The 14,590-nt window shown below is 42.0% G+C and overlaps 1 protein-coding gene across 1 annotated transcript in view; it reads left to right on the forward strand.

Annotated features, from left to right (window-relative positions):
• The first annotated feature begins 2,656 nt into the window (after window positions 1-2,656).
• The window catches only part of gsg1l (gsg1-like), a 42,662-nt gene continuing 30,728 nt past the window's right edge, over window positions 2,657-14,590 (forward strand). Inside the window, exon 1 of the mRNA XM_017713281.2 lies at window positions 2,657-3,198. Coding sequence (XP_017568770.1) covers window positions 2,910-3,198 — 289 coding nt within the window. The 5' untranslated portion in view covers window positions 2,657-2,909. The remainder of the gene's footprint in view (window positions 3,199-14,590) is intronic.

Below are 14,590 nucleotides of genomic sequence, written 5' to 3' on the forward strand. Positions count from 1 at the left end.
GACATCACTAACTCTGAGTTGCATCAATAATGTAGTGTGAAGTAAAGTGCATAGTGAAAAGTGTCAGTACAGTGATAGTTGTGATATACTGCACAGTGTGTATTAATCGGGGAGGAGATGCAGTGAGGTGGCTCAGCACAGTTCAGACAGCAGGAAATCAGTACCGTCTCTGCAGTAAGGAGACTCGCTGTAGAGCCTTATAGCAGTGGGTAAGAAAGATCTCACACGGCCTCTTTAACACAGCACAGCTGTAACAGACGCCACTGAATGAGCTTCTCTGTTCATCCAGTGTAGCATGCAGAGGGTGTGAGGTGTTGTTCAAGATGGCTAGCAGGTTGGTGAGCATCCTCTGTTCTGCCACAACCTCCAAAGAGTCCAGCTTGACCACCACAACAGAGCCAGCTTCCCTAATAAGCTTGTTCATTTTGTTCAGAGCACTTTTGTTAATGTTGCTGCCTCAGCACAGACTGGTAGAGCCCATAGGAGCTTAGTGTACACACCAAAAGACGTCAGCCTCCTCAGGAAGAAGAGACGGCTTTGGCCTCTCTTGCACACTGTGAGAGTTACAGCTCCAGTCCAGCTTGTTGTCCAAGTGCACACCCGGATATCTGTATGTCCCAACCACCTCCACATCAATCGTGACTGCTGACAAGGCAGGTTTGGACTTCATAAAGTCCAGCACCATCTCCTTAGACCACCTCCTGATGTTTAGCTGCAGCTGGCTCAGCTTACAGGTATGTCTGCAGATACTTTGAGGAGCTGAAAGTGAGTCTCCTGAAAAGAGTGGAAGCTGGAATGAAGGTAAAGAGTGACACACTGACCACTCAAACGTCTGATATTAGATTTTTAGTTGTTAAAGTTTCTATGTAATTTTTGTTAAATATGTTTCTATTTTTTCACATTAATACAGAGTCCTGATGGTGACATCATTTTTCAATAAAAGTAATGCGTGGCCACAACTTAGTAAGGTGTGGGAACAAGATAATTATGCAGATCCTAATGCACGGCTATGACTTAGTAATGCCATGACTCAGTAAGGCGTGGAAATGAGAGCATGATCTCGTTTCCACGTCTTACCGAGTCATGGCCATGACTTTATTATCTCATTCCCATGCCTTACTAAGTCATGGCCATGACTTAATTATCTCGTTCCGACACGTTAAAAAGGTGTGGCCACGTATTATGAAAGATTCTACAGTTTGTTGTTGTTCTGTAAGTTTTTGTAAGCTATTTTTTTATTTACCCCCTTTTTAAAACTCTGATTACTCAATTAATCATTAATAATTGTTGGACTGTTTACTAATATAAACAATGGAGGAAGCCCTAGATCTTCCTGTGAGTTGGCATTTCACCAGCGTGTCCTGCGGGTCTTCAATATCACACCTCTGGGAGTCCGCTGGGGTGATAAAGGTTGACGGAGTCCATCTTTTGGTCCGGCGCTCCAGCACACTGTGCATTTTATTGATCATGAAGGAACCATAAAGTGCAGAGTGATGAATGGTTGCTGTGGGTGGACGGGCTGAGGTTTTAATCGATGAACATTGTCTTGTCTTTATGCAAATTATGCCCGAGATGAGCTAAAGCTGATCAGTTATGCTGTTTTCCCTCCTACAGCCCACATAGTGCACAGGCTACAGCGCCGACTGGATGGTCAGTAAGGGACGCAGGGTGAAATGGTCAGCAGCTGAAACAGGATTCTTAGTGTTTATACATTTTGAAAAGGATGGTAATGAATCATATTAATGGAGTCATAGTTTGTAATCAGCTCATAATTGAATCATTTATTGGTAGGATGAGACCTACATTCATAAAACCATATTCAAGCTATTTGTGTTTTTTTGAGTTGGCCATATTTTCCAGTATCAACCTCTTATTATGAATTATTATACATTTAATATCAAACTTTTACCTTTAGTGACAAAGAGAGAGAGAGAGAGAGAGAGAGGGAGTGAGAGAGAGACAGAGAGAGAGGGAGAGAGAGAGAGAGAGAGAGAGAGAGAGAGGGAGAGAGAGAGACAGAGAGAGAGAGACAGAGAGAGAGGGAGAGAGAGAGACAGAGAGAGAGGGAGAGAGAGAGAGAGAGAGAGAGACAGAGAGAGAGGGAGAGAGAGAGACAGAGAGAGAGAGAGAGTGAGAGAGAGAGACAGAGAGAGAGAGAGAGTGAGAGAGAGAGACAGAGAGAGAGGGAGGGAAGGAGAGAGAGAGAGAGAGAGGGAGGGAGAGAGAGAGAGAGAGAGAGAGAGAGGGAGGGAGGGAGGGAGAGAGAGAGAGAGAGACAGAGGGAGGGAGAGAGGAGGGAGAAGGAGGGAGAGAGAGAGAGAGACAGAGAAGGAGGGAGAGAGAGGGAGGGAGGGAGAGTGAGAGAGAGAGAGAGAGAGAGAGACAGAGAGAGAGGAAGGGAGGGAGAGAGAGAGACAGAGAAGGAGGGAGAGAGAGGGAGGGAGGGTGAGTGAGAGAGAGAGAGAGAGAGACAGAGAGAGAGGAAGGGAGGGAGAGAGAGAGACAGAGAAGGAGGGAGAGTGAGAGAGAGAAGGTGAGTGAGAGAGAGAGAGAGAGAGAGAGAGGGAGGGAGGGAGAGAGAGACAGAGAAGGAGGGAGAGAGAGAGAGAGAGAGTGAGAGAGAGAGGGGGGGTGGCGGGCAGTGTGTGTTTTCCGCGCAGCGATGCTTCAGAGCTGAGGACGCTCGCTCCGAATGTCCTCGCGCTCCGCCGCTCCTCTGCTGCGCGCGCTCCGCTCCGCTCCGACCCATCCAGCGTCTCTGGAGGAGGATTTCTTTCTCTCCTCTCTGGAGGAGACCCGTGTTCTCCCCCTCACCTCCTCTCTCTCCTTCTCTTCCCACTTTCCCCCCGACCCCCACACCTTTTGTCCCGCGTGAATGAACTTGCCAGCCCCCCTCTCACTGCTGCACCATGAAGACCAGTCGGAAGTGCCGTGCCCTGCTCTCCGTGGGCCTGAACCTGCTGGCCCTGCTGCTGTCCACCACGGCCTTCATCACCACCTACTGGTGCCAGGGCACGCAGAGGGTCCCCAAGCCCAACTGCAGCAAGGAGCGCCGCCACAACTGCATTGACTACGGCGTCAACGAGACGGACCCCAGCAAAGTGCACTACAGCTGGGAGACCGGCGACGACCGCTTCCTCTTCAGGCACTTCCACACCGGCATCTGGTACTCCTGCGAGGAGAACATCCACGGAGGAGGTGAGGGGCGCTTTAGCCCGGAGAGACGGACTTCAGAGTGGACAGCTGTAGTTATATGTGTACTTGTGGGAAGTTCTAGTCTGCTGTGGGCACCTGTACACCCTTACAAAGATGTTTCTTAAAGGGAAAGGTTCTGTGTAGAACCACAAGTTCTTTATAGAACCGTTTGCGCTTTAAATGGTGCTTTGCATGGTGCAATGATTCCTCAGCTGGTTGGAGAACGCGTTGTGTATGGTTCTATATAGCGCTGAAAAGGGTTATAGTTAAGATGTCAATCCCTTTTGGTGCTAGAACCCTTTCAAAAAGGCTCTCTATAGAACCAACACACAATGTTTACACGGTTATTGGCCACTTAGACTTGTAGCTGCACCTTGTAAACTTTTTGAGCGAGTAGCGCTGGTGCTAGAAAAGCTGTAGTACACTCTTAACCAGGTGATGCTTCAAGGGTTCTTTAGTAAAGAGAATGGTTCTAGTTAGAACGATGAGCTCTATACAGACCCATTTGCATCCTTAAACAGTGCTTTGCCTGGTGCAGTGGTTCTTCAGATGGATGGGGAATGCATTGTATATGGTTCTATATAGCGCGGAAAAGGGTTGTTATAGTCGTCAAGCTTGTAACAATAGCAGAACCCCTTTGACAATAGAACCATTTTCAATAAGGTTCTATGTAGGAGCTTACAGCACACCTACAGTGTTTACAAAGTTATCGTCCACTTTAATGGAAACGCCTCTCTTGTAGCTTCACCATGTCAGGGCTGTATGCAAACCTTTTGAGAGAGTAGCGCTGGTGCTAGAAAAGCTGTAGTACACTCTTTAAAAAGATGGTTCTTCAAAGGTTCTTTCAGTTTCTAGAATGTTTTGGTTTATTTAGGTGGGTTTTTAGTTCATTATGGAATGTTTTGGTTTATTTAACTGGGTTTTTAGTTCATTATGGAATGTTTTGGTATATTAAGGTGGGTTTTTAGTTCATTATGGAATGTTTTGGTTTATTAAGGTGGGTTTTTAGTTCATTATGGAATGTTTTGGTTTATTTAAGTGTGTTTTTAGTTCATTATGGAATGCTTTGGTTTATTTAAGTGTGTTTTTAGTTCATTATGGAATGCTTTGGTTTATTTAACTGGGTTTTTAGTTCATTATGGCATGTTTTGGTTTATTAAGGTGGGTTTTTAGTTTATTATGGCATGTTTTGGTTTATTTAGGTGGGTTTTTAGTTCATTATGGCATGATTTGGTTTATTTAGGTGGGTGTTTAGGTGGCATGTTTTGTTTCTTAATGCTAGTTTTTAGTTTATTATGGAATGTTTAATGTTTTTGTGCTAGTTTCTAGTTCACTATGGCAAATTTAATTTTTTTAATGCTAGTTTTTAGTTCATTATGGCATGTTTTGTCTTTTTAATGCAAGTTTATAAGTTCATTATGCCATGTTTTGGTTTATTTAGGTGCATTTCACTTTATTTTCACAAGTTGAAGCTTACTGCTGTAAGTTGTGCTATTTATTATGGGAGGTTTTTCGTTTATGGCATGTTTCAGTTCATATTTGGCAGTTAGTTTTTTGTTATGGACACATTTGACGTCTTTATGGTCTGTATGTGTTTATTGTGGTAGGTTTCAGTTTATTAACTTAGGTTTAAGTTTGTTGTGGCGAGCTGTGCTGCTTGTTATGGGAGGTTATTTATGGCGAGTTTTAGTTTGTGCACAGAAATGGTTCATTATGGGCAAATTCAGCTTGTTTGTGAGGAGTTTCAGTTTATTGTGGCTATTTTCAGTCTATTTATGGAGTTGCAGTTTATTATACTAAATAAACTGGTTTATTGTGACAAATCTCAGTTTATTATGGCTCATTTCAGTTTATTTATGTCAAGTGTGAATGTATTTATTGGAAGTTTCTGTGTATTATGCTGAGTTTCAGTACATTTTGGGGAGCTGTAGTTGATGTTGACATAAGCCAGTCCAGGCAAGTGCCATTATGATTCAAGTGATGTACAGTAGCTTTCTTTACCACGTTTCTATTAATTTTATATGGACAATATGGTTAATTATATATATTTGTGAAGCGTGTTCTCTGAGTAACTAGACATTTTTCAATACTATGGACACAAATGATCTGCTAAGCTCAGTAACAGCTCCCATGAAGCTGTATATGTGTTTTCTTGCACAGCTGGCTTGTAGAGTTTAATGGACTCTTAAAGCAGTGACCATCAACCCAATCCACCTGGAGATCCATCATCTTGAAGAGTTCAGCCTTCGACCCTAACTGGGGACATCTGATTAGACCTGTTCGATTAGCTGGACCAGGAGTTTTGGATTTAGATCAGAGCTAAATTCCGCAGGGAGAGAGTTAAATTATTACCTACAATGTAACTATAAACTATAAACTCACTGGCCACTTTATTGGAAACATATCTCTCCACCTTGCCAGGGCTGTATGTAAACTTTTTGAGCGAGTAGCGCTGGTGCTAGAAAAGCTGTGGTACACTCTTAAAAAAGATGGTCCTTCAAGGGTTCTGTTGTAAAGGGAACAGTCCTATTTAGAACCATGAGTTCTACGTAGAACCATTTGTTGTGAAATGGTTCTTCAGATTGATGGCGATTATGTTGTCTATGGTTCTTCTGTTGTTATAGGCTTGAAATCATAACAATAGACGAACACTTTTGATGCCACACAGAACCAATGACAACACATTCTGTACCCATCTGAAGAACCATTTTTTCCATGAAAAGGACCATTTATAGAACCAGCCTGAAATGGTTCTATTTAGAACACAACCATTACCTTTACTAAAGAACCCTTGAAGGACCATCTTTATTTTTGCCAAATAATATTAAATATTATATATGCCTAATGTTTTGTTTCCATCTGCTGCTATTGACCCCCCCTGTAATGACAGAAAACTTGGGAAGATTTGTCCCAAAGGGGGAGCTGTTAGCACTTTAGTCATTTTTGTGTGCATCATTGAAAGGGAGGAAACCCACACTAGCAGGATCTTATGAATGGACATATGTTTGCAATTGCAAATTTTTAAAGCAGCATCTCAGCCTGTCAGTACAAAGATATGAGTGGACGTACTTTCTTCAGCAGATAAATGGTGAAATCTATACCTGTATCATGGCCAGATTTGCATACAGCACTATAGCCCCAAACAGAGCAACTCCTGCTCGCTGTTATCCACCTGGAGAGCCTTTGTTGAAATATTCAGATTTGTCCCACTGTAATAGAACAACCTAATGCACTACAGCTACCATTAACCACAGAACTTACGCTGCTTCACAGTTCACACAGCTGCACTTGGTCATTTGGGAAAGTTATACAACTGACTACAACTACCATAAGTGCTTGGATTTTTTGGATGGAGATGTTACACTGCTATACTGTTGCACTGCACTGCTTTGTGTACAGTTAGAGACTTTTGTTGTTGTGGTTGATGCCCAATTTGTTTTAGCCATTGTCTATCTCAGAGGTCAGCAACATGCAGCCCTTTTAGTGCCCTGCCGTGGCTCCACAGTAAAACAATCCTCCTCTACAGTAAAATAAAGCTCTGCTGATCCTTCAACACAGTTTAACAGTAAACGGTCTTAAACGCTGGAGTTAATGTAGAACTGCTGATTCACCCTTTAACCCTGAAGATCAGCGTAGACGGCTGGTCACCATAGCAACACAGACAGCAGTCTCGCCCAGCTAGTAGCTACGACATGGTAAAGAGAGAGATTTAAGACGAACATCGATAATTTGGAGACGAATTTACTTATTTGTATTTATAGCCACTCCAGCTGGTTCGCTGATACGTTTAATCTGCAACGAGAAACTGAAACACTAAGAAGTCACGAAGCTGAAGTCGCTTCTCCTTTGAATTGTCCTGTTCCACTTTAAATGGTGCCTGCTTCACTATTTAAGGTGGAACAAGGAAATTCAAACAAGAAGGTGGGGAATGGCAAGCTGAGTTGTGAAAGCCTTGTGAAAAAACGAACATCGAAAGGCAATTTAAAAGAAACTGTTCAACTTTTTTCTACTTTTGGAAAAGTTTCCTGCTGGAGATGAGAGAACAGCGGCTGTAACTGCTATAAGTATAAAGCTTAAAGCAGAGCAACATACATTAGTACATCAGCACATACTGAGACAGATTTACAGCCAAGATGGTAAAATGGACATGAAATATTGAAGCTGCCAAGGTGGTTTTATTTTTGTTGAAAGGACAAATTGTTCTTCTTAACATTTGGGTTCCAACCGCTGGTCTAGACTGCACTGATCTGCCCTTGTGTCAGCTGTGCTCCTACACACAGATCCAACACTGGACATATTCGCCTGCGAATGATGTTCAACACGGTAATAAATCCAGTCGACCTGGCTTAGGAGAGGGGAGAGAGACGACAGTGGACGAGGCACTGGTCATATTTATGAGGATTAAGTCGGCAGACTTGACGAGTTTGTTGTTTCCGACACCCCCTTTCCAGGCATAATCAGTCCATTTCGGAAGAGTCTCGCAGCGGCATTGAAAAGCTCCAAAATATGCTTCAATTAAAAGCAAACTTTTCGTTATGATGTTTCAGAGCCAGATTTTTTTTATTAAACAAACACTGTTACTGTATAATCCTTTGCAGATGCTGCTAAACATGGCAAAACGGTATGTGCAGCCAAATTTATAGGTCAGAGATGATATCATAATCCTGTATAATCCCCATATTTGGCACATGCTCTGTCGAAAAACTGGAACAACTGCAATTTGAACCTTTATTTTACCAGAGAAGAACATGTTCTCAGGGAAGAGTACGTGGTGTAAGTAAAGAGTGAATACTGTTATGATGTTGTCTGATGATATAGATTGTATCATATCAAGGATGAATTATAGTAAAAAGGCCAAAACAAATGGGAAAACATAAACATTCGGCCACCAGCATGCATGAAACATTAACTTGAACAGCTTAAATATTTCCAAGAAACTGAACATAAAGAGGAATACAGTTTAAAAGTAAGTTAAAACTAGTTACAGTTTCATTTATATATATATATATATATATATATATATATATATATATATATATATATATATATATGACTAAGGACTGTATATATATATATCGTTGTTTGTTGGAAGAAAACCTCATATCTCCAAAAATGTACTTTACTGTAATGTAAGTCAATGGAACTAGAATTTTTTCCCCAAGTCATTTTGGGTTGTTTCTTTTAATCCTTTCATTATGAAATTTATCCACACAATGTAGAGGACAACTTGCATTTTCCAATAATATGAAATTTTATATATATATATATATATATATATATATATATATATATATATATATATATCGCTGTTGTCGGATCACAACCTCCAAAATGCTAACTTTACAGAAGAAGGAAAAAACCTACCTTACTTTTAGTGCAGGTCAGTGGAACCAAACGTTTTTCCATTTTGGGTCATTTTGGGTCATTTCTATTGGTCCATTCATCATGAAATTCACATAACATATATAGGACCAGGGGTATTTTCTAATTCTGTCAGAAACTGAAAAATGGAAGTGTTTTTTACTAGCAACTCTGTTTATTTTTACATTCTTTTTTATACAGCAGACCTCATTTCCACAGCTCATTTCTCTTGGCACTGAACTCGCAGTGTTTCAGCTGTTACTCCGTACTGCTAATGTGAAACTGCTTAGCAGTTAGTGATTGGTTCTTGTAGGGCCATTCCTCTGCAAACTGATGTATGGGCATGCAGTAATGCTCAGCACTTCCTACAGAATCCCTCGTGCTCATTACAGAGACAGCCACCCTCTGCTAAGCCTGAGACAGCGGATTAAATGCTTCGTGACCTGATCAAAAGCCAGGAATCTTTATTAATTCCTCTGGGTGTGAAGAACCCGGGCTGCAAATTGCATTAGGACGGTTAGAGCTTTTCATTATGTAATGACTACATGTGCCCAGGCCACTGGCGCAGTGGATATTTAACACAGCGCTGAGAACGTGAGGTCACACACAGCACGGCCAGGCCTCAGTATAGCTTTACAAGCTTTAACTGAATAAAGTGGGACTCTCTTGATTTAGTTGATTTAGAATGGCTGCACAAGCTGGCAGATTAAACCTGTGTGAATACACGCCACAGCACAATGGCGTGTTTGTGGTGCATCTCCGTCCAAACATTTGAACATTTGAGTCCTAGTCCTCAATTATTTGTCTCCAACGCTTCTCCAAGCCACCTCCTCAGGCATAGTCATGCGATGCAGTTGTACGGTTTATGGTAGTTGTAGTCCTTCAGGTCATTTTTGAACGCTACATTTTTAAAATTAATTGATTAAAATCAAAATTTCAAATATTACTTTTAGATTTTTTATATATATATTGCTTTTCTATTAGAATTTGTTTGTATTGCAAGCTCAGTTAGCTGTAGTTACACACTGGGATTATATTTGTTTACAGTTCTACCTCATACCCCCACTGACCGCTTTATTAGAAACCCCTCCCTTATAGCTCCACCTCGCGGGTATATAAACCTATATGGTAGACCTATAAAGTAGGTGAAGCTGATAAAGTGGTTAAAGCATATAAGGATAAACAAGGACTTGCCAGATGTGATGTCATATCAGGAATGTCTGGGAACAGAAATGAGAAATTCTGGGCTAAATGTGGGTAGGAACGCAGGCTTACTGGAACAAGAACATCCTCTGGGAGGTCAGCATATCATTGTTTAAGTAACCAATCAAAAGAGGACATAACCAGAGTGAAAACTACAAGAAGAAGACCATCGGTCAGCCTCAAAAACAGGCTAGAAAGAATAAAAACATCTAAGATGCCTGTCCAAGGCTGGAAGAATATCTGGCTAGATGAGACAAAGATCTACCTGTGGCAGAATTATGGAAAAAGAAGGGAAGGGACCTGATCCGAAGCCTGTCACATCACCTGTGAAGCATGGTGGAGGTAGTGTTATATCATGGGCATGTATGTCTGTCAACAGAGCTGGTTCCCTTGTTTTTATTGATGATGTGACTGCCAACAAAAGCTTACTCAGCTGCGAAATGTCTACACCAGTCCAACGTGGAGGAGATCAAAGTGGTGGGTGATTTTGCACTTTAAGCCTGTTAGCTCGTCTAGCTTGTTTTGCTCGTGTTATCAGTTGCCCCAGTGTTAAAACAACACAAAGAATAGGAATTTGGGGTGGGGTTTAGAGAGAGAGAGAGAGTACCCTTGTAAGCAGTAGGCCTGTATTCTCGTTACGAGGTCACGTCCAGCCCTGTGAGAGTAGCTGACCGCAAACTAAGCTAAGGCTTCTGAATCCCGGTGAATCCCATCACTGAGCTCGCAGACTCAGTGCTGGTGATACTTCTGTGCTCATCACTGTGAAGTGCACTAGAAAGTGAGTTGGCTTCGAGCTGAAAAGCAGGATTGTTTGCTAATATTCATTTAGAAAGCACTTCTGCAGAAATGACTCCCGCCAGCTCCCACAGGTCGTTTCTCTTGAGAGCTACTGTTCCACTGACACACAGGATTGGCTTCTTTGGCGCTCAGTAGACCCAGGAGCTTGAGAAAAACAGCACTTCTTATACATCTCACCCATTTCACATCTGCTTTTGATGTCCCTAAAAGTCATTGAGTGCAGCGTTTTGGCCGTATTGTCCTTATTAGTTCATGTTTAGGACTGCTTGTTGTTAAGCCTACCACAGAACGTTGGAGTTAAAATTAACTGATCAATATGATCTCAAAGCGTGGGCTTTAATTTTAGGGTATTACGTCCAAATTGATGGAACAGTGTAGGAATTATACCATTTACATACATAGCCTTATATATTTCAGGGCTCCAAAGTACACGGTGGGCTGCTCAGGTGTTCCACAGTCAGGTGCGTTGTTATTCACAGTAAGCAGGCAAAAGTTCTAGAGTTGATCTCAGAAATGACGTTTGGGATCTGTTACTGTTAGCTCTCAATCTGAAGTCCATAGAGCCCTCAATAAGCTGAAATATCTAAACCAACATGTATTTTGGTACATTCTTGAAAAGAAAGAACGCGTTGGTGAGGTTAGAAACACCAAAAGGCCCAGAAGACCTCAGAAAAAAACTGTCGTGGATGATCGAAGAATATTTCATATGGCGTTTCTTTGTTGAAGTAAACAGTCCAAGGAGGACTAAACCAGAGTAAAAGCAATGAAAACCATTGGTCAACCTCAAAAAAGATTAGATTAGAAAAGAAAAAACATCTAAAAATGCCAGTACAGCTCTGGAGGAATGTCTGGATAGGTGAGACAAAGATCTGCTTGTTCCAGAATGATGGGAAAATGGAGATTATGGAGAAGGGAAGGACCTGATCCAAAGCATGTCACGGCATCTGTGCAAGCATGGTGGAGGTAGTGCTATAACACGGGCGTGTATGTCTGCCAGTGGAACTGATTCCCTAGTATTTATTGATGACGTGACTGCCAACACAAGCAGCAGGATGAATTCTGAAGTGTACAGAGCTACATTATCTGCTCAGACAAACTCATTGGACGGTGCTTCAATGATGGACAATGAACCAAAGCATAATGTGATCAAAGACTTTTTTTAGGGCAAAAACTGTTCTACAATAGCCAAGTCACTCACTGACCTTAGTCCAGTCAAGCAGTTTACTTACTATGAGCAAAATTGAAGGTGAAATGCTGCAGGAGCAAGCGGGAACCGAGGACAGCTGCAGAACCGAGGACAGCTGCAGAACCCGAAGACAGCTGCAGAGCAGCGAAGAAGCCCACCGTCTGGTGATGATTCTGGCTTCATGCAGTCGTTGGCAGCAAGGGGTTTGCAAGTATTGAATATGACTGTGAAATTGATGATTATGTTTGTCCAATTACTTTTGAGCCCTTAAAATGTGGGGCAATGTATGAAAATGGTGTGATTTCTTCATTGTTTACCCAATTCGTATATAGATACCCTCAAATGACAGCATTTATTATATTATATATATATATATATATATATATATATATATATATATATATATATATATTCTTAAGTGGTCAGGACCCCCCTGGACCCTCACAGAGCAAGTACTATTTGGGTGGTGGGTCATTCTCAGCACTGCAGTAACACTGACGTGGTGATGGTGGTGTGTTAGTGTGTGTTGTGCTGGTCTGAGTGGATCAGACACAGCAGTGCTGCTTGAGTTTTTAAACACCTCAGTGTTGCTGCTGGACTGAGAATAGTCCACCAACCAAAAATATCCAGCCAGCAGCGTCCTGTGGTCAGTATCTTGTGACCACTGATGAAGGACTAGAGGATGACCAACACAAACTGTGCAGCAGCAGATGAGCTGTCGTCTCTGACTTTACGTCTACAAGGTGGACCGACAAGGTAATCGAGTGGACAGTGAGTGGACACAGTGCTTTAAAAACTGCAGCAGCACTGTTTGCTGAACCTGAACCTGGTGCAATCAGAAACGACACCAGCAGTGCTAAATCAAAAACCATCGAGGCTTATCTTTATTGGCTCATCGAGGCTTTTAATAAACCGATATTTAAAATGACCCAGTAGTCGTATCAGAATTTCAGACTCCTACATTTTGGGCCGGCGTTTTTTTAGCGTAGAGTGAACACTCTTTATTCAAATCCGAGCAGAGTGCGCTCCGGATCACTTATCTGGCTGAAGGATGAAGCTCACCTTGGAGAGCTTATCTTTTTTGACAGAGGGATTCACGGAGGTCATAAAGATGAGCGTAATTCACAGCACATCAGAACACCCCTCTTATCAGTTGCCGAGGCGACGAAACGTTCATTAAATTCCGAGTACTTGTATTATAATCTGTCTAAATGTCTTTTTAATTTGGTAATCATAGCCACCACCTGGATAACAGGCACTGGCTTTCCATCAGCTCTTTATTCTGGCGTCAAAGCACACAGCAGTTCTACTTAAAGAGATTGGGTGCTGCTTCTTTCTGAGCTCAATGAAACTTCTGGCCTTCGTGTTGCTCTCTGTTGACGTTTTGCCAGGTTTGAAGTGTCCTTCCAAAAACGGACTTCTGAAAAGTGAAGTCATTTAAGGCAGTTTTATGTCTTAGAAAGGCTGTAAGGTTTTAAAAGCTCGTCCTGTGAGTGCCAGACAGATTTAATCTCAATACGAGGATACTGACTCTTTAACTGTTAAATCCATTTGATCAGCTCCACTGACTGTATAGCTGCACTCTGTAGTTCTACAGTTACAGACTGTAGTCCATCTGTTTCTCTGATACTCTGTTACCCTGTTCTTCAGTGGTCAGGACCCCCATGGACCCTCACAGAGCAGGTACTGTTTGGGTGGAGGATCATTCTCAGCACTGCAGTAACACTGACGTGGTGGTGGTGTGTTAGTGTGTGTTGCGCTGGTCTGAGTGGATCAGACACAGCAGTGCTGCTGGAGGTTTTAAACACTGTGTCCACTCACTGTCCACTCTATTAGACACTCCTACCTTGTCGGTCCATCTTGTAGATGTAAAGTCAGAGACGACAGCTCATCTGCTGCTGCACAGTTTGTGCTGGTCATCCTCTAGTCCTTCATCAGAGATCACAGGACACTGTTGGCTGGATATTTTTGGTTGGTGGACTATTCTTAGTCCAGCAGGGACGCTGAGGTGTTTAAAACCTCCAGCAGCACTGCTGTGTCTGATCCACACAGACGCAAATTTTGTTACATCATCAGAACATTAATCTTTCTGGCGTTATATCCACAGATATGGTAACTGTGTCCTTATGCGTAGATATAGGAATTGTGTCTGTATATGCTCAGATATGGGAATTCTCTCTGCATATTCAGATATGGGCATTGTGTCTGTGTATGTACCGATATGGGAATTGTGTCTGTATATGCTCAGATATGGGAATTGTCTCTGCATATTCAGATATGGGCATTGTGTCTGTTTGTACAGATATGGGAATTGTGTCAGTATATGCACAGATATGGGAATTGTCTCTGCATATTCAGATATGGGCATTGTGTCTGTTTGTACAGATATGGGAATTGTGTCAGTATATGCACAGATATGGGAATTGTCTCTGCATATTCAGATATGGGCATTGTGTCTGTGTATGTACCGATATGGGAATTGTGTCTGTATATGCTCAGATATGGGAATTGTCTCTGCATATTCACAGATATGGGCATTGTGTCTGTTTGTACAGATAGGGGAATTGTGTCTGTATATGCTCAGATATGGGAATTGTCTCTGCATATTCAGATATGGGCATTGTGTCTGTTTGTACAGATATGGGAATTGTGTCAGTATATGCACAGATAGGGGAATTGTGTCTGTATATGCTCAGATATGGGAATTGTCTCTGCATATTCACAGATATGGGCATTGTGTCTGTATATGCACAGATATGGGAATTGTGTCAGTATATGCACAGATATGGGAATTGTGTCTGTATATGCACAGATATGGGAATTGTCTCTGCATATTCAGATATGGGC

Source organism: Pygocentrus nattereri, chromosome 14, assembly GCF_015220715.1.
Source record: "Pygocentrus nattereri isolate fPygNat1 chromosome 14, fPygNat1.pri, whole genome shotgun sequence".
NCBI lineage: Eukaryota > Metazoa > Chordata > Actinopteri > Characiformes > Serrasalmidae > Pygocentrus > Pygocentrus nattereri.